This window comes from Periophthalmus magnuspinnatus, chromosome 5 (assembly GCF_009829125.3).
Source record: "Periophthalmus magnuspinnatus isolate fPerMag1 chromosome 5, fPerMag1.2.pri, whole genome shotgun sequence".
Lineage (NCBI taxonomy): Eukaryota > Metazoa > Chordata > Actinopteri > Gobiiformes > Gobiidae > Periophthalmus > Periophthalmus magnuspinnatus.
In genome coordinates this window covers 14253382-14277336 of record NC_047130.1, presented here as the reverse complement: position 1 = coordinate 14277336, position 23955 = coordinate 14253382, and the positions used below count along the sequence as shown (strand labels likewise).

At 43.1% G+C, this 23955-nt stretch overlaps 2 protein-coding genes across 2 annotated transcripts in view; both read right to left on the bottom strand.

The window, feature by feature from the left end:
• Nucleotides 1-1940: 1940 nt before the first annotated feature.
• On the bottom strand, nt 1941-6565 carry myl2a (myosin, light chain 2a, regulatory, cardiac, slow). The gene is made up of 7 exons (XM_033966290.2): nt 6491-6565; nt 6051-6143; nt 3651-3726; nt 3204-3308; nt 3047-3125; nt 2532-2580; nt 1941-2385 (listed from the first exon to the last, which is right to left on the bottom strand). Exons 1-7 carry the CDS (start codon nt 6491-6493, stop codon nt 2281-2283), a joined length of 510 nt encoding a protein of 169 aa, XP_033822181.1. The 5' UTR covers nt 6494-6565; the 3' UTR covers nt 1941-2280.
• A 2634-nt stretch (nt 6566-9199) lies between these two features.
• The window catches only part of cita (citron rho-interacting serine/threonine kinase a), a 67369-nt gene continuing 52613 nt past the window's right edge, over nt 9200-23955 (bottom strand). The window contains exons 39-49 of the mRNA XM_055221667.1: nt 22376-22456; nt 21958-22093; nt 21278-21417; nt 20142-20234; nt 18812-18920; nt 18179-18307; nt 17347-17427; nt 17030-17108; nt 16639-16815; nt 10544-11015; nt 9200-10373 (exon numbers count right to left, since the gene is read on the bottom strand). Coding sequence (XP_055077642.1) covers nt 10350-10373; nt 10544-11015; nt 16639-16815; nt 17030-17108; nt 17347-17427; nt 18179-18307; nt 18812-18920; nt 20142-20234; nt 21278-21417; nt 21958-22093; nt 22376-22456 — 1521 coding nt within the window. The 3' untranslated portion in view covers nt 9200-10349. The remainder of the gene's footprint in view (nt 10374-10543; nt 11016-16638; nt 16816-17029; nt 17109-17346; nt 17428-18178; nt 18308-18811; nt 18921-20141; nt 20235-21277; nt 21418-21957; nt 22094-22375; nt 22457-23955) is intronic.

Below are 23955 nucleotides of genomic sequence, written 5' to 3'. Positions count from 1 at the left end.
CCTGAGCAGATGCCCGAGCCACCTCAACTGGTTCCTCTTGACGTGTAGGAGCAGTGGCTCTACTTCGAGCTCCTCCCGTGTGACCGAGCTCCTCACCCTATCCCTAAGGGTGCGCCCGGTCACCCTGCGCAGGAAACCCATTTCAGCCGCTTGTATCCGCGACCTTGTCCTTTCGGTCATTACTCAGAGCTCATGACCATAGGTGAGGGTAGGAACATAGATTGACCGGTAAATCGAGAGCTTCGCCTTTGGGCTCAGCTCCTTCTTCACCACAACGGACCGATACAGCGACCGCATCACTGCAGACGCTGCACCGATCCGCCTGTCAATCTCACACTCCATCCTTCCCTCACTCGTGAACAAGACCACGAGATACTTGAACTCCTCCACTTGGGGCAGAGACTCACCACCCACCCGGAGAAGCCAAACCACCTTTTTCCGGTCGAGAACCATGGCCTCGGATTTGGAGGAGCTGATTCTCATCCCAGCCGCTTCACACTCGGCTGCAAACCGCCCCAGTGCCTGCTGCAGGTCCTGGCTCGAAGAAGCCATCGGGACAACATCATCTGCAAACAGCAGAGATGAAATCCTGTGGTTCCCAAATCAGACCCCCTCCGGCCCCTGGCTGCGCCTAGAAATTCTGTCCATAAATATAATGAACAGAACTGGTGACAAAGGGCAGCCCTGGCGGAGTCCAACATGCACCGGGAACAGGTCTGACTTACTGCCGGCAATGCGAACACAGCTCCTGCTCCGGTCATACAGGGACCGGACAGCCCTTAGCAAAGAGCCCCGGACCCCATATACTCCCAGAGCACCCCCTAAAGGACACCACGAGGGACACGGTCAATCAAATGTATCATTTATAATAAATGAGCCAGAGCTGAGTGTTTACATCCCTCAAGAGGAAAAATGCTGTTCATTATGAAACTTTAACCGTGGTCTAATGTGAGGGGAACACTTTTGTTTTAGGGAACATTTCATCACATTAGGCCAGGGTTAAAGCCCCACTGTGGAAATTTCATCACATTGGAACAGGTTTAAAGCCTCACTCTGGAATATTTCATCGCAAACAGGCTAAAGCTAATCTGTGTTCCAAAGTGAGCCAAAGTCACAGGGTTAGTCTTTTCTAATGTGATGAAATGTTTCGCAGTGGGGCTTTAACCCTGTTCTAATGTAGCATCCTCCTCAGAAACATTCCTGGAGTTGTCGTTCACACATGTTTCAACAATCCTGCAGATGTCTGGCTTTCACTATGGATCAGACCTGGACAACTGAGGGATTACACAAAGTTAAATCTGTCAACTGGACAAAATGTTGTAGGAGTGAAGATGTTCTGCTGCTCATCCAAGCCGCTTCTTCAGTTCTTGTCAGATTACTGGTGGACACTGTTTTATATCTATATGAGGGGAGGGGCTAACTACACTGAAACTCTAAACAGCTATTGTTTATAGTTTCAGCCTAATGAGCCTACATTCATCTTTAATGAGCCTGCTGGCTACCTCTATTGTTCTCTTAGAGAAACTGTAAACAGTAGCTGTTTACAGTTTCAGTGTAGTTAGCCCCTCCCTTCAGACAGATATAAGGCAGTGTCCACCAGTAATCTGACCAGAACTGAAGAAGCGGCTTGGATGAGCAGCAGAACGTCTTCACTCCTGCAACTTTTTGCCCAGTTGACAGATTTAACTTTGGCTTTTACTATAATCCTGCAGATGATGGACAGAGGGGGAGGTGGGAGGAGGGGCTTTGAGGGTGAGGGAGGAGGAGGGAGAGAGAGGGGGGTGCTGTGGAACTTTAATCTCAGAAGAATTGAAAATGACAACTGCACATTCTGTTCATTCTAATCCAAACACAGACCAAAGACCAGGACCAGGTCTTAGCCTGGATCCTGGTCAGGAAAAAATCTTCTCTGTTAAATCTTAAAAACGCAGCAGAAATGTAAAACAATTTGAAACATTTTATTTATTAAACAGAATTTTTTTTTCATTTTCTTCAATAAAAGAACACTTGACATTGAACAGTGACATGTCGAGATGAACGGGCTTAAACAAGAGCTGAACCAGGACCAAACCAGTCCTGAACCAGGACTAAACCAGGACTCAACCAGGTCTGAACTGGGACTGAACAAGGTCTAGACCAGTATTGACTCAGGACTTTCTGATATGTCTTGAGTCTCTGATTCTGGCCTCTAGGCTAGACCTGGTCCTGCTCTCTGGTCTAGTCCAAGTCTAGTCCTGGTCAGGTCTCTGGTCTGGTTTCTGGTCCGGTCTCAGGTTCGGGTTACTCCTGGTCCTTCTCCTCTCCGTGGGTAATTATGTGTACCAGGTTCTTGTAGTCCAGGTTCCCAGCCACATCAGGAGGGAACGCAGCGAACATCTGCTCCATCTAAAGAGAGCAGAGAATCAGGTGCCCTCCCTGTAGTATGTCAGATGCCCTCCCCGTGTGTCAGATGCCCTCCCCGTGTGTCAGATGCCCTCCCCGTGTGTCAGATGCCCTCCCCGTGTGTCAGATGCCCTCCTGTCTGGACTCACCTCTTCAGAGGAGAACCGGTCAGCCTGAGTTGTCAGCATCTGTGTGACACTGAAACAAGAAGAAAAACATATCAACCTCCTGCTCTGCACCTCTTTTCCTCTGGATTTCTCCCTCCTCTGCACCACTCATCCTCTCCTCCTCCTCTTTTCCTCTGTCCCTCTCCTCTATCTCTGCTTTGCACCTCCACCCTCTTCTTCCTCTGTAGCACTCTTTCACTGCAATTCCCCTCCTCTACCTCTGCTCCTCTACTCTGCACCCCTATTTTTCTGCACCTCTCCCCCTCTATCTTTGTACCTTTCTTCCTCCTCAGTGCACCTCTCTTTCGCAGTACCTCTCCTTGTCTGTCCCTCCTCTTCCTTTGCACCTGTCCTCCTCCTCTACACCTTTCTCCCCCCTCTACACCACTCCTCTTCCTCAACACCTCTCCTCCTCTGCACCTCTCTCTTCCTCTTCCTCTACACCTCTCCTCCTCTGTCCCTCCTCCTCCTCTACACCGCTCTTCCACTGGACTCACTAGTCTTTCCGTAGAACTCCTTTTCCTTCCGGGTCAAAGACTTTGAATGCGTTTAGGATGGTCTCCTCTGGATCCGCCCCTTTAAAATAAAACAAAAACATGTTTATAAAATATTTGGTGATTTTGTTTTGTATTGTCTACTCTCCTATCCCAGTACCTTTGAGTTTCTCCCCAAACATGGTGAGGAACACTGTGAAGTTGATGGGACCTGGAGCTTCTTTGAGCATCTCATCGATCTCCTCTTGCTTCACGTTCAGACGCCCTGACCAACAAAATAAAAACATAAGTAAACAAGAGCCCTGCCAAAATAAACACATGACTCTTTCCACCTGTCCAGATGAATGTGTACATTGACAGTTAAAGCTCCTTCAAAATAAAACTCCTTTTAAGTATGAGTCTCTGACACAGTAAATGTTCCTTTCAGAATAAGAGATCTTTCACAGTAAAAGCCCTTTCACACTAGCCTCTTTTGTCTCTTTCACATTAAAAGACCTTTCAGAAAAAGAGTTTCTTTCAGTATAAGAGTTTTATTTTTAGAATAAGATTTAGAATTAATTTAGAATAAGATTTAAAAATATATATATTTTCAGAATAAAAGTCTGACCAAGCGCGGCGAATGTGTCCCTCAGGTCGTTCTTGTCGATGAAGCCATCTCTGTTCTGGTCCATGATGGTGAATGCCTGTGGAGAGCAAAGGTCAAAGGTCAAAGAATATTTTATTTTTTCAACCAAAAGGGAAGAAGAGGTGGCGGACTAAAGCACATAAGCCTCCTCAGATAAACCCGAGTTCTCCTCTGACAGTCTCCTCCAGACTGGATCCACAAATCCATAAAAACAACATTCTGATATACAGTGGGGCAAAAAAGTATTTAGTCAGCCACCAATTGTGTTTTTGCACAAGTTCTCCTACTTAAAAAGATGAGAGAGGCCTGTTATTTCCATCATAGGTACACTTCAACTATGAGAGAAAAAATGAGAAAAAAAATCCAGAAAATCACATTGTCTGATTTTTAAAGACTTTATTTGCAAATTATGGTGGAAAATAAGTATTTGGTCAATAACAAAAGTTAATCTCAATACTTTGACCTCTGTCATTGCCAACAAAGTGTAGATTACAAACATTTTCTGTAAGTCTCCACAAGTTTTTCACACACTGCTGCTGGTAGTTTGGCCCATTCCTCCACTGGACTTTCAACTCCCTCCAAAGAGTTTCTATGGCGTTGAGATCTGGAGACTGCCTAGGCCACTCCAGGACCTTGAAATGCTTCTTACAAATCCACTCCTTCTTCGCCCGGGCGGTGTGTTTGGGATCATTGTCATTCTGAAAGACCCAGCCACGTTTCATCTTCAATGCCCTTGCTGATGGAAGAAGGTTTTCAAAATCTCACAATACATGGCCCCATTCTTTCCTTTACACGGATCAGTCGTCCTGGTCCCTTTGCAGAAAAACAGCCCCAAAGCATGATGTTTCCACCCCCATGCTTCATAGTGGGTATGGTGTTCTTTGGCTGCAACTCAGCATTCTTTCTCCTCCAAACACGACAAGTTGAGTTTTTACCAAAACGTTCTATTTTGGTTTCATCTGACCATATGACATTCTCCCAATCCTCTTCTGGATCATCCAAATGCTCTGTAGCAACTTCAGACGGGCCTGGACATACACTGGCTTAAGCAGGGGGACACGTGTGGCAGTGCAGGATTTGAGTCCTTTGTTTCTTTGGTCTCAGCTCTCTGCAGGTCATTTACTAGGTGCCCGGTGTGGTTCTGGAATTTTAGCTCACCATTCTTTTGGTCATTTTGACCCCACGGTGAGATCTTGTGTGGAGCCCCAGATCGAGGGAGATTATCATTGGTCTTGTATGTCTTCCATTTTCTAATAATTGCTCCCACAGTTGATTTCTTCACACCAAGCTGCTTACCTATTGCAGATTCAGTCTTCCCAGCCTGGTGCAGGTCTACAATTTTGTTTGTGTCCTTTAACAGCTCTTTGGTCTTGGCCATAGTGGAGTTTGGAGTCTGACTGTTTGAGGTTGTGGACCGGTGTCTTTTACACTATATTGAGTTCAAACAGGTGCCATTAAATCTTGCTTGTTTGTAGGTGGCCAAATACTTATTTTACAGAGAAATTTACCAAATAATTAATAAAAAATCCTACAATGTGATTTCCTGGAATCTTTCCCCCAATTCTGTCTCTCATAGTTGGAGTAAACCTATGATGAAAATGACAGGCCTCTCTCATCTTTTTAAGTGGGAGAACTTGCACAATCGGTGGCTGACTAAACACTTTTTTGCCCCATTGTCTCTCCAGACAGAGGGAAGGGATGAAGCTGCCAACCTCAGGGTCAGGGTGTGAATGCCTTACCAAGTAAGCCACATCCGCTCATATCTGTGCTGTAGTGACACTGTAGCATCCCCTGGTGGAGGTCTGTGATCTGAGGAGGCTGCTGTTTCTTCTCAAACCTCTCCTCCCTCTGCTGTCCTTCATACCTCTCCCTCTCTGTTGTGTCTAATAGATCTCAGTCATAACAGAGGAACCCTCGTCTCCCCCCTGCCCGTCTCTACTCCTGTCTCCCCCCTTGGTCCTGCTCCTGTCTCTCCATGGACAGAGAACCTGTCATGAGCGCCCCTGTCTCTGAGCTCATGATAAACAATAGTCCTGTGGCTCAGGGGTTCAGCACAGACACATGTGTAGTAGTTTCAGGTAAAAATTTAGGCCACACATTTGGTTTGGGTTCTTCTGCCACTACAGTTCCTTCAACTGCTCCTCATTCAGGTTTAGTAGTTGTACTCCATGTACTAATAGCCGTAGTACTATAAATGGTAGTAGTAGAATTAGTAGAGGTAGGAGTAATAGAAGTAAAATGCATATATGTATATAGAAGTAACAGTTGGAGTAGTAGTAGCAGTAGTAGTATTAGAAGCAGTAGCTGCAGCATCTGTTGTAATAGCGATAGTAGTAGTAGCAGTAGTAGCCACTGTAGTAGTAGTAGTACTAAAATACCCACCTCTTTGAACTCCTGGATCTGTGCCTGCTCAAACATGGAGAACACATTGGAGTTGGCTCCTTCGGCCGTGCGCTTCTTTGCCTTCTTTGGTGCCTTTGAGCAAAACAGCAGAAACACTAAACATTAATTTAAACATGATTCTACTGATGCCTCATTCACACCACGACAAAAACTGAAGCCCTTCAACAGCAGAAGCAGGAACAGAACCAACAACCTCCATCTTTCCTCCTGAAAACTGCTCAGAACTGTTCTAAGCTTCAAAAGTTCAAGAAAGAACTCTGTATAGTAAAAATCTGCATTTATTAACCCTAAGTCAAGTCACTGGGAGGACATCAGGTTTAATCACAAAAAAGTACTTGGCAAAATAAAATGTTTTCTGAATTTAACAAAAAATACTCTCTACTGTCACGGCCCAGCCAAACAGTCCCTCCCTCACTCACCATGTCTGGAGCAGCTGAGGTCCAACAATGATCCAGGAACAATGGGGCGAGAGGGGGCCTTTTGTACCCCGTGCCCACCCCTGACATCCCCCTCTTCCCCAGAGCTGGATGATATTAATAAACTATGGCCTGTTTAGGAAGTGACAGGTAAACCACCAGCTTTAAACAAGCATCCATCACAATGTACTACTGTGGCAGAGTGGTTATCCTGTCTCCTCCCTCTCCCCATGAGGTTGTGGGTCAGACTCTTGATCTATGTGAGTGGAGTGTGCATGTCCTCCCTGTGTAACTGTAGCAGAGTGGTTATCCTGTCTCCTCCTCCCAGTATAAGAAGGTTGTGAGTTAGATTCCCCTTCAGTCTTTAAGTGAAGGTGTGTGGCGGAGGAGGGGGTGTGGAGAGTGATAGTGTGCTAAACGTTTGGGGTCAAATGTGAGTCCGGACTATTTACAGATCCACATGGGGGCTCACCTCAGAAAAGTATTACCACTAGAGGAGATGATGGGACGCTGTCGAGGCTGAGAGCTACAGCTGGACACATGGACACATTTACACCAACAAGTATAAGGTCGACTTTATGGTCCCTGCTGGAAATGTGTTCTCTGCATTTGACCAAATGCAGGTTTAACCCTGTGTCTCTGGGTTAAAACTGTCAGGAGCAGTAGGACCCATCTCCAGATCTGAATCCGAAAGTTGGCGATTCAAACCCCGCTCTCACAGATGAATCCTGTCCTTGTACCCTTGGGCAAGACACTTAATCCACATCACCCCCAGTGACTGTGTACACTAGTGTATGGTTCCTTGATGTACAGAGCTTTGAGTGCCTTGAAGGATGATGGAAGGTCCTTAAAGGATGAACAAAGATGAAACCCACAGAGCCACAGGAAGAACATGCCCACTCCCTGTCAGGGAATTGAACTGGAGACCTGTAACACAGAAGCAGTAAATGCATGGTGAAATACAAATGATTTCCTAAAGAGACAAAATAATGACAAGATTTCATAAACGTTTTCCCCCCTCCTCTGCCCCTGTCACCCCTGTCAGCCCTGACGTCCCAGGGCAGCTGCGGCTCACAGGACACAGGAGGATCAGCCAAACCATTGTTCCAGCGCAGAGGGACGAGGCTCGGATCCAGAAGATTACTGACGAGCAGCGGGACCAAAAATAACCCCACAACAATCACAAGCACAATGGACACACCACAAAAGCACGAGCCACAAAAGGACATCGCAGAGCAGAGAGAGGAGGAGAGGAGGGGGACAGGGAGAGGAGAGGGGGAGGAGAGAGAGAGGAGAAGAGAGGGGGAGAGGGAAGGAGAGAGAGCAGGGTGTGAATGGTATGGTGGGGTGGTGGGGTGAAAAAGGAGGTGGGGTGTCCTGAGATACAGACTGGTGTTTATGTCAGTGCAGAGATGTTTTTAACTAAAATGAAGAGGAGCAGAAGGTCACGCTACAAAGTACATACAAGTACAAAGTAGTTGTCCAACAAATTTCTCAAGTAAGGGAAAAAAAGTATTTAGGGAAAGTACTACTCAAGAGTAACTTAAAGAGTAACTGCCGGGGCATAACATCTGATTTATAATTTAAATGTAATGTGAAGGACAAAAGATGAAATAAGTCACAAAATGTGGTATTTTCAAAGAGACACAAATGTGAGCCAAACTTAATCATATCTGAAGGAGCTGCAAAAAACACAAATGTTCAAATAATTTCATATTGTCGACATAAAGCTCAAGTCACTTACTCCCAGTGGAAAGAGAAAGCTTTTATTCAAGTAAGAGTACTGTTACAATGTACTATATATTACTCAAGTAAGTGTACTTTTACTTCAATAAAAATATTACTCATGAGTAAAAGTATGCTGCTAGAAAAGCACAAATTCTTCAAAAAGTTACTCAGTAAATGTATCTGAGTATTACCCACCACTGAGTAGGGAGTTCACACTCTGCTCAGACATGCTGTTATTGTGTCTTGTAACTCAACTGCAGAACAGGTTAAGTTTCTGTTCCAGACTTTGATATTATTTTCTCAGATGGAGGACAGGGATCTATACATGAGTGTCAACATGCTGAAATATTATTACTTTGCAGTGACATCACTCTGGGGGCATTCCATATCTATCTCTATGGTGGAATGTTCATCAGTTGTCATGGAGACACAATGCCAAAATGTTTTAAGATAGTCTGAAAACTCAGCAAAGAACACAAAATAGATTTAACGAGCACATTTCCAGGAGCCTGTGATCAATACAAGCGTACATTGTCCTGTTTAGGAGTTTGATTTTACATAAAAGAAGCGAGAGTGACTGAAAAACTGTTGGCTAATTATAGCTAGCTTCTGACTGTAATGTTATTTGAGCAGGACTTGTTTAACAGCACAAATCAGCTCACCTGTTGTAGTTCAGCTAAGTCATTTCTTTATGGTCAGATTGCGTTAAAACAAAGCTCAGATTGAAGTCCAACTTGAGTAACAAAGCTTCAGACAGAGCAGTGCCTCCAGTTAGCTTCACACCCCCAGGGAATGTTGATGACATCAGCTGCAAAGTATCAATTAGAACCCTTCCCATAGCAATTAACAATTCATGGTAAAAGTCCTCAAAGTTGCCTATAACAGGAAACTGAAACCCAAGATTATAACTGTATGGGAGAGTCAGTTTTTAAAGAAATCTCCCAACTTCTAGAAGACAAGAGTCAGAGCCGGGGTGAAGGGTCAAAGGTTATGATCTTTAATATTCTGTGACAAAATCTACAGAACGATAATAAAAGTCAGACATCAAAATCACCACAGCGGCAGGACCGACGGGTGCACAGGGACAGACCATATAAACAGGTGCAATTTTCAGAGTCAAATACATTCAGGAGAGCGCCCCCTGGAGGAGACTTTTACATCGACAGATAGAGTTTTTTAGATTAACAAAAATATAGAATTCAGTTGATTTTCAAAATAAGAAAAGGCTGGAGGAGGTGTCTGGGGAATGGGACGTCTGAGTGATTCCCAAACCCACAGAAGAGAAAAGAAGAAAAAAGATGGACGGACATTTTCCCTTTTAAAGAGCAGTGTCTAAATAAATATGATAGAAATAATAAAATATATGATTGTGTTTGTGCAACTAGAGGAGCAAATATTTAATCAAATGAAAAAGAGGCAGAAGCTGCGCAGCTTTGGATATTTACACCAGAAAGTAAGACCTGGAGGCTGGACCAAACTAGACCCAACTGGACGAGAGTAAATCAGACCAGAGGCAGGTTAAAGGGCCCTGTGAAGTTTTGAGGATTATTTTAAATGACAAGTTTTAGAATCTTGTGGATGTGACAGAATTGTTTAGAAACCAATAGAATTTGTCTTTTTTTTTCTGAATTGGGACGTAAAATATTTTTGTGTCTGGTCTCCTTAGGGCCTCTTGAATCAAATGTTTCACAAAATGAAATGAGGATATTGTGTTTTTTGAGGTTTGACACAATCAGAGTTGAACATTCAGGACACGATCACTCGCATAACAAAAATAGACATTCCACCTTCGCTTTACATCGTCATAGAAAAGTATGTCTCCTATGTACAGGGGAGGGCAGGTGAGAGGAGAGGGGCTCTGTGCTAGGGCTCGTCTTAATGATTGTATGTTCGATTGTGCTCAATGTACACGAAGGAGCAGAGCCAGAGGAGCAGAGCCAGAGGAGCAGAGCCAGAGGAGCAGACAGGAGCTGTGTTTGTGATGCTACGTGTGCTTTTTAAAATGTGGCAGAAGAGGATTGGAGATGGGGCTGAAGCGTTACCTCCTCCCTCCTCTTTTCCTCTCTGCCCCTCTCCCTCCTCTTTCTGTCCTCCCTCTCTCCCTCTCTCTCAGAGGCAGCAGGATGTTTGTCTCTCAAACAGAGGACTGGTCCCAGACCTGAAACAGAACACAAACATTGGGATCAGAGCTGGTCTGTAGTAGCGTAGCACATTTGTGACTAGTTCACAAGTGTTCTACTCTAAGCTTCATTATGGTAGAAAGATCAAAAAATCTATTTGGCAGAATATCCCCTCTTTAAACGGCAAAGTGTCAACAGGGGGTAGTACCTTGCTGGGGTTGATGGGCGTGCGTCCTGACCCCGTGTGGAGTCTCTCCAGGCCCCGCCCCCCTGGCCCAGGCGACCTATCTCTGCGCCCGTCCATGGCCCTTCCTGGCGACCGCTCTGGCCGAGACTCCATCCCCATGGCCCTCCCTGGTGACCGCTCCAGTCTGGGGTCAGTGAGGGCCCGGCCCGGAGACCCCGCCCCTCGCCCCTCTAGAGCACGCCCGGGTGACTTTTCCCTCTGCAGGGGACGGTCCAGAGGCCGACCAGGCGAGTGCTCCCGTCTGAACTCTGTGCGTGCCTCACGGTAGCGGTGAGGGGTGCCTGGGTCTGTACTGGGGTCCCGGTAGCGGTGAGGGGTGCCTGGGTCTGTACTGGGGTCCCTGTAACGATGAGGGGTGCTCGGCTCCAGGGGATTGGCAGCCAGACGTTTGGTGATGTGCTCGTTATAAGATGGAGGTCCACGTTTGTTTGGGCTAAAAGAGAGAGTAAATACAACTTAGTCAGAGACAGAGTGCACCTTAGATTCTGCTGGTTTAGTCCTGGATAGGTCCTGATCATAGTCTGTACCTATATGTCTATACCTCTAGGCATAGCTAACCCACAAGCTGCCACGTTCCACACAGGAAGTAACCACTGACAGATGCTCCACTGACAGACGCTCCACTGACGCTCTCCAATACCTTCTATTGAAAAAAATGTTGCCCCTCTCTCTCTAACTGCTGCTGGCAGGCTTGTCATTCTGAACTGAAAATGTTGGTTTTAACCTGGTCTACATGTTTTCATTTCACAATTTTGTTCCGAAATCAAGATATGAACATTAATACCAAACCAATCAAACGGTTTCTTCCACCAAGGTTGCTCCAGCTAGCTTTAGCAACAGGCTTGATTGACAGTGCTGCTAAGCGCTCCCACCACTGTTTAATTGAAAGGGTGTTACCTTCAACATAGGGCTGTACGAAAAATACAAAGATCAATAGATCACGGTCTAAATGTCGGTAAATCTCAATAATGAGATTGACCAAGCTAATCGTGTGGTAGTGTGAGCGTATGGTGCTAAGGATGAGTCATGCAGGTTAGACTCACTCTGGTTTAGGTGAAAGCTCTGAGTCAGGGTCTCGTTATGGCTCCTCATCTGTCGTCACGTTTCATAAGTTTTGACTTAAATCTGCAGTCTGACTAAAAGACCAGTCTTTCTTGCTGCCCACAAACCCCCTCCATCCCCTCCCTCTCGCTGATGCAGTGGCAGCTCCTCACCTTTTCTCCTCTTTCTCTCCTCTTGTGCTTCTTATTATAATCAAAGTTAAACAACCATTTCCTCACCGTTTAGTGAAATGCAAGTCCTCATTGAGTGCAGAGCATGTTTCTGTCACTACCTGTAACGTGCGGATGTGTTTAGGCTTAATATATTTTACAAACATATTCCTAATTTCCACCTGTCTGAAAATGAAAAATATGTAATTATGTGAGTGTGGTTTACTTTAGACTGGAAACTAAAGATTAAAGATCAGAAAAACTAATAAGAGTTATCTAAGGTCCAAGTTGATTGCTCTTAACTCTTGTGAGCTTTAAGCCATGTTATAATGCTGATACTTTCTCAAAACATACCTAGAGGTGTGTTTTGTTTCATTCACACATGTTTGAGTAACACTTTATTATTAGTCTGTCTACATCTCCAAAGCTCAAAATGCTCTGTTCCAACTTGTGATTTTGAGGTGAACCGCAACTTTTTACCTTTAGTTTAATAGAGATAGTTGAGCTGGAATTAATTCTAGTGAAGCTGTGTGGAGTTTAAAACCACAGTGGAAGACTTCCTGTACTACCACATTACATCACAAGGTGGAACAGAGTGTTTTCTGTTTGACACACACAGACCCTGTATATTTAGGTTGAGATCTTTCAATGAAACAAAACACAACTCCAGGTATGTTTGTTATCAGGGTACAACATGACATAGATCAGAAAATAGCTTTAAGCCGATCTGTGATGTGTGCACATGACCAGGAAAAGTGAAGATGTGGGTCACTGTGTGAACCAGGGGTCTGATGGTTTGGAAATCTGATGGTTTGGAGGTCTGATGGTTTAGAGGTCTGATGGTTTAGAGGTCTGATGGTTTAGAGGTCTGGTGGTTTGGAGGTCTGATGTTTGGATTTCTAATGTCCTCAGGGCGTCAGTTCTGAAGAATCATAAGGGCTGAGATGGACAGTGGCAGCATGATCTGAACAATAGCTCTTGGCTTAGGCAGCATCAAACTGAAAGGATGCTGTATCCTCTAAAGAGGATAAGATAGGGTCCATGAGGAACGCTGTATCCTCTAAAGAGGATAAGAAGGTGGGGTCCATGAGAACCGAACAGCAGCACAGGTCACAGATTAAGGCAAATTGAAAGAAAAGGGTGTTGACTACAAAAAAAGCTAATATTTAAATTTGGAAAAATGTGAAAGCTTTGCTTTTGATCAGATCAGCTGTAGTCATTTGGGTAAAAAAGAAACAAAAGACGGGCACTAAATTGTGGAAAAGATAATTGGAAGTTTTAACTTTTCAGGCTCTTCTCTTGTCTCTTTTGTTCTTTGTCTAAGGTGATAAGAGGAGACGCTCTGTGTCTCTGTCCTCTCTGATCAAAGGTTCAAGCTGAATTCCTCAGGTCTGGTCAGTGATGGTCAGTATTTGCTGTTAAAGGACCAGCCTTCTTTTCGGATGACAGGAGACTTAACCAATGAACTGACTGTGACACAAGTTAACTAGGCAGTGAGTGGTGAGGATGAGAACATTATGAAGCTTCCACTGATTATGAAATGTGAAACATATAAACCAGTGATACAAAAATACAAATGATACAAAAAAGACATTTACAGATCAATATGCTCACAATATTTACAAAATGAACAATTTAGTGAAGAGAAAGTTATTCCACTCTGGTGTGCGGCCTGGTCCTCTGGTGCTGGTCATCAAGGTAATTTGGTGATGACTGGATGTGTTATGTCTTTCCTTGTTCTTAATCTACATCCAGAGCAGGCACGAGTTGTTCAGAATCAACACCATAGATGAAGAATTCAATGGATTTAATGATTTGGAGTGAGATCGAGAGTAAACTTTTTAACTAAAGCATAAAAAACAAGCTATTTGATTAACTGTTAATATCTTACGGTAACATAGCAGACATGTATTCAGTTCGCTGTCTATGCTTCATGTCAGAATCAGAATCAGAATCAGAAGACTTTTATTGCCATAGTCTGTGAACACAGTTCACAAACTAGGAACTTGATTCGGTGAAAAAGTGCAACATAAACACACTGAATAAATGTAGCTCAGGGGTGCCCTATACGTCGATCTCAAAGGTAGTACGAGTAGATTGCAAGACATTCCCCCAAAAAATAGACCTCAGGTGTTTGTACATGGATGCGTGTACAGCGTAGCATATCTGACTAACTGTTAATATCTTAAATAAACATACCAGACAGTTTGATGTCTATGTGTTACTTTAGCGTGCTGTACTGCTAGTCAGCCTGTTGTCTATTTTATTGTTATTATTATAACTTGCCTTTAAAGATAAAATGTCTGTTTTTGGTCTCGGATTTTGTAAAATAAATTTCTCCAAAAATGTGACTTATAGCCCAGTGATACTTAGATAAGTTTTGCTCTTCATTATTGTGCATTTTTTCGCTAGTGCGACTTATTCTCCGGAGCGACATATAGTCCGGAAAATACGGTACTTGGAGTCACAGAGTCCACTGGGGGCAGCAAAAACTTAGATTTAGGGACCAGAAAGCTGGGAATTTACTGAGTTTGCACAAAAGGTGCCAAAAAAGTCCAAGAAACAGAAGATAATGCCATTAAAACTTCATACAGTTCAGTGATAAAAACGTTAAGTTTGTGTTTAGTTCCCCTTGAACTTTGTGCTGCAGCACGTTTGAGTTTATGAGGCTCGGATCAAATGTGCAGCTGAGTTCTGCTGTACTTCAGCGTGTGCCGTTTCATACACTCCATGGCACACGTGTAACACACTCAGTACCTTGGTGGGGGCAGAGTGCTGCAAAAATATTTTCTTTATTTAAAGTTTCTTTTAGATATAAAATACATTTCATTTCAAACTTTCAAAACTCTTCAGAATTTCCCACAAATAAAAAATGAGCTCTTCCTCCTGTAAAATAATACAAAAATAGCATCTTACCACATTTTTTAAGATTTTAATTTGCGCCACCACGAGAGCCTGGTCCCAGAGTGACCCCACCTCAGTGACCTTTGACACAACCTCAGTGACTCCTGATCTCAGAGCAGACCCCTAGTTTCGAGTTCAGACAGTATAGGTGAAATAGTCATGTATGAGGTGAGGAGAGAAAGAGGAGGAAGGAGAAGAGAGGAGAAAGGAGGAAAGAGGAGGGTCTGATTCAGAGACTTGAGCAGGACCGGGTCTCAATTCTGCCTGAAACTGAAGAGATGCCCAGAAAGTCTTATGTTTGTACTTCAATTGATGTAAAGCTTTTCTGTTGTCATAGTTACATGACATGTTTTGTTATAATACCTCAATTGTGTTTTGATAAATGCTTTTACAGGCTTAATCAAGAATCATTTTCAGTATCAGAAATGGATTGGTGCTTTCTGAGTTCAAACCTCCTCAGTCCTCTGTCTTTACTCTGTGGCTGCTTGTCTTATGAGTTCAAACATTGGTGGCAAAATAACACCAAAAGCCTGATTGGAGCCTTTGCATTTGAGATCCTTGAATTTCAGTGACGTACAGCAAATTCCGCCAAAAGCTCAAATTGTTCAAATCGGGAAACGCTGGACGAGGCTAGACGAGCATCCCTCGTATTCTCTATATGTAAACCTGATGCTCCTGATGCTATGGTATGAATGCAGCATTAGATGTGAGTGTAAATGTGGTGAGCTGCTGTGATTTGCTGAAGAGGACATCACATAATTGGTGACCTCTCTCCTCTCCTCCTCTGGGTGTATAGGTGCATTCTTACCTCTTCCCGGACCCCTGCTTCTCTAATGCCCAGTCTCCTCCCTGCAGGAAGTTGCTCCTCCTCCTTCCTTACTCTCCTCTCACTCTTCTCACTCCCCTCTACTCCTCCCACCTCATTCACCTCTCCTCTGTGGTATATGCAGTTGAAACCAGAAGTTCACATACACTATATGAAAATATGCTTTTTTTCTCACTCTGACATGAAATTAGACAAAACTCTTACTGTTTTAGATCAATTAGGATTGCCAAAATTATTTGCATTTCCTAAATGCCAGAATAATGAGAGAAGGATTTTTTAAGACAAATTTTTTGTCTTTTACTTTTTTCAGTCAGATGTTTACGTACCATTCATTAGTATTTAGTACCATTGCCTTTAAACTGTATGACGTGGGTCAAACATTTTGGACATCCTTCCACAAACTTCTCACAATAGTTGGCAGGAATTCCACGCCATTCCTCCTGACAGAACTGGTGTAACTGAGCCATTTTGTAGGGCGCCTTGCTCGTGCACTTTTCAGATCTGCCGACAAATTTTCAATAGGATTGAGATCAGGGGTTTGTGATGGTCACTCCAAAACACTGACTTTGTTATCCTTAAGCCACTTTGTAACCATTTTGGCAATATGCTTCATCAGAAGCTTCCAAAGACATGACATCATCATCTTGATTTTCCCAAACTGTTTAAATGCATAGACTACTGTATGTAACCTTCTGACTTTGAAGAAAGTAATGAAAAAGATGCCTAAAAAAATCCTTCTCTCATTATTCTGGCATTAAGCAAATAGAAATAATTTTGGTAATCCTAATTGATCTAAAACAGGAAAAGTTTAGACTGATTTCAGGTCAGACAGTGAAAGAACAAAACAAAAAATATTTGTCTTTTTATGTATTGTATGTAAACTTCTGGTTTCAACTGTATATTCAGGTGGGTATAAATGTCCCCCTCCTCTTTTCCGCTGTGAGTACATATAAAGGTGTACAGGTGTATTCTTACTTCCTGCCTCTTTAGCTCCCCCTGTTCTCCGTGCAGCAGGTTGCCCCTCCTACTCGTCTCTCCCTCTCTCCTCTTCCTCCCTCTCTCTCTCCTCTGTGACTGTATCTAAAGGTTTACGGGTGTATAGCTGTTAGACCTACCTCCTGCCTGAGCCCTGCCTCTCTAGCGCCCCCTCTCCTCCCTGCAGCAGGTTGCCCTTGCAGCAGATGACCCTCAGTTTGTTCTGGTAGGAGGAGGCCAGATACACGGCTCCAGAGGAGATGGCCGGACCCAGGTACCGAGGGTTTGGGATGTCCAGGTGAGCGTACGAGTGAGGTCTGCAGACATAGAGGCACAAGAACTTTACATAGAGAACTCTACAGAACTGCTCTGTTCTCTCTGAAGACAACAGCTTTAACAACAGTCACAAAACAACTTTTTAAAACTCAGAAGTCTTTAGATTTCTCTTCAGAAATGTTCTTCTATGTTCTATGAAAATAAGATAAGCCTTTATTCTAAAGTGTTTTGTCTGAAGGTGGTGTAGAGTCTTACCCCAGAGCAGAGTGACCCTGGACCTCGATCACATCCAGAGAGTTGAAGTAGGTCACAAACAGGTAGGGCTCTCTGTAGGCTGTGCAAAACAGGATAAGACACAAGAGTGAGAGGTATTAACCATGTTTTTACAGTGCTGTGTGAGACTGAAGGACAGGAGCAGGCCTAATAGTATATAAGGCGTGACATTACATTGATATCAAAGTGATTTTAAATATAATTTACAGGATTGTTTGTGATTGACTGAAGGGCGGGGAAGGCATACGTATGATACTATGATATTAAACATATTAAAGAGTATTCTCTGTGGTACTGACCGAAGGACAGGGGGAGGCGGCTCCATTTGATGTCATCAGTTCTGCTCCTGCGGCCGTACGCGTCCACGAACACTCCGAACTCTGCAGCGACACAAACATCATTCTGATGGTGGAAGTGTTCAAGGGTTTGGTCTGTGTGTGTGTGTGTGCTACCGTGGAAACCGAGCAGGTACTTGTCCTTCTGTGGTGCTGTGGTGTGATGGGATGTGTGTGGGGGTAGGTGGTGCTGGTTATGGTGGTGTATTTGATGGCTAACTGTGGAAACCGAACAGGTACTCACCCTTCTGTGGGGCTGTGGCTAGGATGTATAATAAGATTTGAAGATGAATCAAAGATGGTGTTGTCGTTTTCAGTGGCCTTAGCTCATTGACACAAAATGCCAAAAAAGTTTTTTTTCTTCTGCATTATTTCCCCAATACTTGCCTAGCTCCTCCCTCAGCGTGACGACAGAAATGTGCACTGTGTGATCAGTTCTGACAAATCAGAGCGATAGCTGCTAGAGATTGAAGATTTAAACATTCTAAAAAGTTTATGTTGTGAATTCTCTGTGAAAGCTGTGGATTCTCTGGCAGCCGAACATGGGGAGTTTGAATTTACATTTTGTGTGTTTGGTTGATATGGTTGTTAGATTGTGTGTTTGTGATCTGTTGCCGTGGAAAGAGAGCAGGTACTCATCCATCTGAGGCACTGTGGTTTTATGGAGGGATGTGGTTTGTGTGCGTGTGGTCGTTAGGATGTGTGTGCTTGATGTGTTACCGCGGAAACAGAGCAGGCAACTGTTCATTTGGGGAGTGTGGTGTGTTTGTTAGGATGTGTGTGTTTGATGTGTTACCGTGGAAACAGAGCAGGTACTCGTCTTTCTGTGGCGCCGTGGTGACCTGGATGATGGAGATGGGAAAACTGTGAGAGGAGGCAGCGAACACAGCCGAGGCCAGAGTCACATCGTTCTTATCAAGGAACTCTGAAAAACACAAAGCAAATTGATTTAAATATATGCTAAATGTACTGTAATTATTGATACTTTGCAACTGATGTCATGAACAATCCCAGGGGGTGTGAAGCTAACTGAAGCACTGCTCGGTCTGAAGCTTACACTCAGATTAGACTTTAATCTAAGCTTTGTTGTAACACAATCTGACAACAAAGAACTGACTTAGCTGAACTACAACAGGTGAACAGATTTGTTCTGTTAAACAAGTCCCTCTCAAATAACATCACAGTCATAAGCTAGCTAGCTTTAGCCAACAGGTTTTCAGTTAGTCACTCTCACCTCTTTGTTGTCCAGACTCCTGAAATTGTGCTGTTTAAATCCATTTTGTATTTTTTTCTTTTGTCAGTGTTTGCTAATGTGTGCATTGTTTCCCCATGGTAACTGCTGAACATCCCAACATAGGCATGCATATAGAACACCACTGTGACTGTGAAGAATCAATAGGTAGTTTTAATGTGATGAAGAGCAGGTTACCTTCCAGGACGTACTGGTTCATCTCAATCTCGTAGAACTTGTTTGTTCCGATGATGATGCTGTAACCGGTGAAGTGAATACAGCTACAGGGCTCCGACGTCTCCATTTCCTGAGACACAGGATATGCACACAGTTTAATTCATACTGATACAGATATAACACACAGGTTTTAACTCCAATATTAACAGAAAAATATCACACACACATCTTCGTAACTATTTTAACTGTTATGCCACATCACACGTTTTTACTATTACTAAATGATACACACATGTTCTTGGCTCATACTAACACAGATAATATGACACATACATACTTGTTCTAAACTATGCTGAGAAGTGCTACATTCTAATAAAAATATAAAAGTCTACAACTCTGCTAAATATTTTGTAGAAATCCAGTTAACAACTAAACAGAGACAGTAAACACTCTGACCCTCTGGGGTGTTGTCACAATGTGATATATGTGTGATATATAAATGACTGTTGTTAGGTAGATATCTTTGGTCCAAAGTAAAAACCCAGACAGAAAAACTATATAAAAAACATGCCAAACAATAAGAGGTCCTAAACTGTTTGGAGACAAATATACCTGTGCGTCCACAGTTGAGAAGTATAGAGAACAGCTCTGTATCCAGTATTATTGAAATCACCATGTTTCCTGAATTATTCAAATGGCACGTACATTTATACAACACATTTCTTAAAACATCACTGTAGGCCATTCTCAGTCTATAGATGTGATACATATGTTTTTTGTTCTCAACTTCCTGATGCAGAACAGGTTGAGGTTTTCACTGTGTCGGAGGATGGTGATGTGTGTGGTTATAGTTTCAGTGTGTGTGGGTGTGGGGGTGTGTGTGTGTATGTGTGTGTGTGTGTGTGTTATAGATGTGCTTGTATAGTAGTTGTTAGTGTTATACAGGCCTGTCACATTCATCACTTTATACATTTATCATTCAATATATGAAAGCTGGAACAATAGATTTTGGGAACTCAGTATTTATTGTTGGCATTTTTCTTTTTCTTTAAAAAATTGGGAAGATTTTTGTTATTAGGGTTGTAATACAAAAAGATTTAAGCTGTAGAGGGTCGAAAAAGTCACTTCTATGGCTAATTAGCGTTTCAGTCGACTATTTGTTGCATCTCTTGCCTTTTAATGATGCTGTCTATTTAAAAATGTTTTTATTGGGATGATCTTGTTTTATTTTAATTGTATCAGTAGCATAAAATAATTTCAATATTATTGTTTATACAATATATCTCTGCTTCAAAATGTGTTATTGTGACAGGCCTTGTTTTATAGATGTTGTATATATGGTTATTCTGACCTTCCTAATGCAGAATTTGTTGAGGCTCTCGTTGTGTCGGAGGATGGTGATTTTGTTGGCAGTGGCAGCACAGATGCACATGCTGCTGTCGATCTGAGGAACAGAACACATGTTTAAACTACACTGCGTTCCAAAGTATTATGCAAATTGTGTTTAAGTGTCATAAAGGTACTTTATTATTGTTTTCCAGTGAAACTCATGGATGGTATTGTGTTTCAGGGCTCTTTGGCACAGGTGTCTGAGAATGATTTCACTGAGCCAATTAGTTTATCAGGTAAGTCCAATTAAAGGAAAAACTACTTAAGGACATTCCACATTATTAAGCCGACCACCATTTTCAAACAATATGGGAAAGAAAAAGGATCTCTCTGAAAAGCATGAAATAGTTGAATAGCTTGAACAAAGTATAAAAACCTTAGATATTTCAAATAAGGGGTCCTATGTTAAATGTTACTCGAGCTGTTAAGATGTTTTGATTGAAATAGCTTTTGATTTCAGTAATATGCTAATGCTTCTTATTGAAAAATAACATAGTTTGAAACTCTGTTGTGCATAATAATTTGGAACAGTGTATTTTAAGTTTTTATTTTTGAAAAAATACTATTATCATAGGGATAATTGTCATCAACCTTTAGAGTACATTCAAATTGTACTCTAAAGGTTGATTTGGCAAAATCAGAGAAAAATATAATTTGCATAATAATTTGGAACATAGTGTAAAGCGATTACAGAGATAACAGTTATAGGTGAACATGAGCAAAGGAGAAGTAACTGAACCAGGAGAACTGAGAGTTAAAGCAGTAGTAGGAATCCTGACCTTCCCGGAGAAGAAGTGGTAGCCTTAGCAATAGTGACACTAATATCTGTAGTGTCAGTAGTAGTAACAGTAATGATAGTAGTGATAGTATTAGTAGTATTGACAGTACGGGTCCAGCCTTTCCGGCGAGGAGGAGAGGACAGTTTCAGCAGTAGTGAGTAGCAATATCAGTAGTATCAGTAGTAGTGCTAGTATTAGTATTAGCAGTAGTCCTGACCTTCCCAGAGCAGAGGGGGTGGCACTCTCAGTGTAATAATGGTAAGAGTACTGATAGTAGTATCATATCAGCAGCAGTAGTATTAGTACGAGTATTCCTGACCTTCCCGGAGGAGAAGAGGTGGCAGCCCTTCACCGTGTCAAACACCAGGGGGCAAAGATCAGGAGGAGCTGGGAGGTGAGACTGAGACAGAGACTGTTTGATTTTCTTTATGTCAACCAGACACAGGGCACGCTCCTCTCCTGTAGAATATATATATATATATTTATACAGTTATATCACAAACACAGACTCATATTCATTTCAAACAAACAATTCCTTCCTGATTTGAAGGTCTTTGTGAGGACCCATAGAGGACCTTCTCCATTCAAAACATAATGTTTTAATTTGCTTAATTGCTATGACCATGGACACGGTTGCCATAGCTTGAAACCCATGAATAGAAATGCGGAGTGCTTTAAAACTGCAGAGCGCGCGGCTCCATGTTGTCTAGTGCGCTTCCAGCACAGACACTGACACGTCCACCTGTGAATGTGAGACATTTACAGTGAACAAGTTTTTCAGAATTATGTTTGTGTTTTAAATTAAGCTAGTCCTGATGTTCTAGTGTCAAAACAGTTGAGTATTTGAATATCTGTATTTAATGTAATAATGGGTGTAATCTGTATATTAAAGTATTACCTGTGATGATGAGCAGTTTCGCTCTATGCTATATGCTCTTGTCCTCAGTTTGATTTTAATATAATAATCTCTAATGTTAACAGTATACTGTAACATCATACCTGTGATCATGAGCAGTTTGTCGAGATCTTTGAGGATCTGTATCTGAAACACGGAGCTGAGTCCTGGGATGTGAGTCAGAGAGTTCTTTATAACGTTTAGAGCGTATAGTCCCTCCTCTGATCCCACCAGCACAATCTGTAACATATACAACACCGTGTTAGTACAACAACACCATTTAACACTGTACAACTCAAACTCAAATGCAAAGGCGTCTAGAGGCATCCAACATGATATTGATGCCGTGGTCTGCATAAGAGATACATAAGAGATAATACTGTTACTGTGGAAACAACACCATTTTATACTGTACAGAAGTTCCTCTGATCGTAAAAACAGGAGGTGTAAGTGAGGATTAAACAGTGAGGAGCAGTACACTGAGGCGGAGTCTAGAAGGTGTAACCCTGCACTGTCACTTGCCTGGTCTGTGAGGGGAAGCGTGCAGTTGATGTCCAGACGGTCATCCCCCTCCAGCTTCAGTAAAGAGTTTCCCAGAAGTTTCTGTGCAAACGCAAAAAAAACAAAAAACAGAACAGTTTAAAGTTTAACCTCAAACAGATAAAAAGTAAAGCAGACAATGCAGGGACCAAACAGAGCCAGCAGGGGGCATTACTCCAATTTAACCAACCACCTTAGACACACCCCATGAGAGCCATGTGCACACAGTCACAGCAGGACAACCAGGACAAAAGCAGGACTAAGCCAGGACTAAGCCAGGACTAAGCCAGGACTAAGCCAGGACTAAGCCAGGACTAAACCAGGACTAAACCAGGACTAAGCCAGGACTAAGCCAGGACTAAGCCAGGACTAAGCCAGGACTAAGCCAGGACTAAGCCAGGACTAAGCCAGGACTAAGCCAGGACTAAGCCAGGACTAAGCCTTGAATAAACCAGGAAAAAAATCAGGATTAAACCTGGACTGGATCAAGACTAAACCGGGACAGAGCCAAGTATAAACCAGTACTAAGCCAGGACGAACCAAGGCTTGGCAGTGGCCTGGCGCAGACATCAACAAAGACAAATGAAAGATCCCAGTCACGCTTTATCTGCTTGTCTCCATGGAGACATTAAAGTTTTGTCTGCAGTGTTTCACTAAAGTTATGTATCTCGTATAACTTCAATTACAGGTGTTTTTTTCTAATAAAAGCCTTGAAAAAAGGTATTGTTACTCTGTGAGACAACTCACCTGTTCACAGATCTGACCTTTAACTTAGCTTGATGGTTTAATTTAATGCAACACTATTGAACTTTCAAGAAAAAGCAACATCTGCATGGAGACAATAAATGTTAATACCAGCCAAACTTTAGAACATCTGATATGTGCTCTTCAAACAAAGCGGAGCAGCACAAAGTCTGAAGCCAAAACAAGAACTCAAAGAGCTCAGACATGCAGCAAACAGCACACAGCGGTGCTATACAGGGGAGGGAAGAGAGGGAGAGGGAGGATAGAGGAAAGAGACTGATGGGAGGGAAAGATAGGAAAGAGCTCAGACATGCAGAAAGCAGCAAACAGCGGTGCTATAGAGGAGAGAGGGGGAGAGCAGGGGAGAGAGAGAGGAGAGAGGGGGAGACAGGAGGAGAGAGGAGGAAAGGAAGTGAGAGAGAGGAGAGGGAGGAGATTGAGCGGGAGGAGAGGGAGGAAAGGGAAGAAACTGATGGGAGAGGGTTGGAAGAGCTCAGACATGCAGCAAACAGCGCACAGCAGTGCTATATAGAAGAGAGGAGGAGAACGAATGACAGGCAGTAGAGGGAGAGAGAGAGAGAGGGAAGAGACTGATGGGAGGGAGAGAGAGAAAAAAGCTCAGGCATGCAGCAAACAGCACACAGTGATGCTATAGAAGAGAGAGGAGGAGAGCGAGTGAAGGAAGTGAGAGGGAGGAGACAGACAGGAACAGGAAGAGAGAGTGAGTGAGAGAGGAAGGAGAGGAAGGGAGGAGCTGCTGCATGCTCCGGCGACAGCCCACTGTACCTGCACCAGAGGAGAAAGAGTCTTCTGCTTCT

Excerpts from the sequence above, each read along its gene's own strand:
- myl2a (XM_033966290.2), bottom strand. Across the intron at positions 3,727-6,050 it reads AGATCCAGGAGTTCAAAGAG|GCATTCACCATCATGGACCA; the intron begins GTGGGTATTTTA and ends TGCTCTCCACAG. Across the intron at positions 2,581-3,046 it reads GGAGTTCTACGGAAAGACTA|TGTCACACAGATGCTGACAA; the intron begins GTGAGTCCAGTG and ends TTCTTGTTTCAG.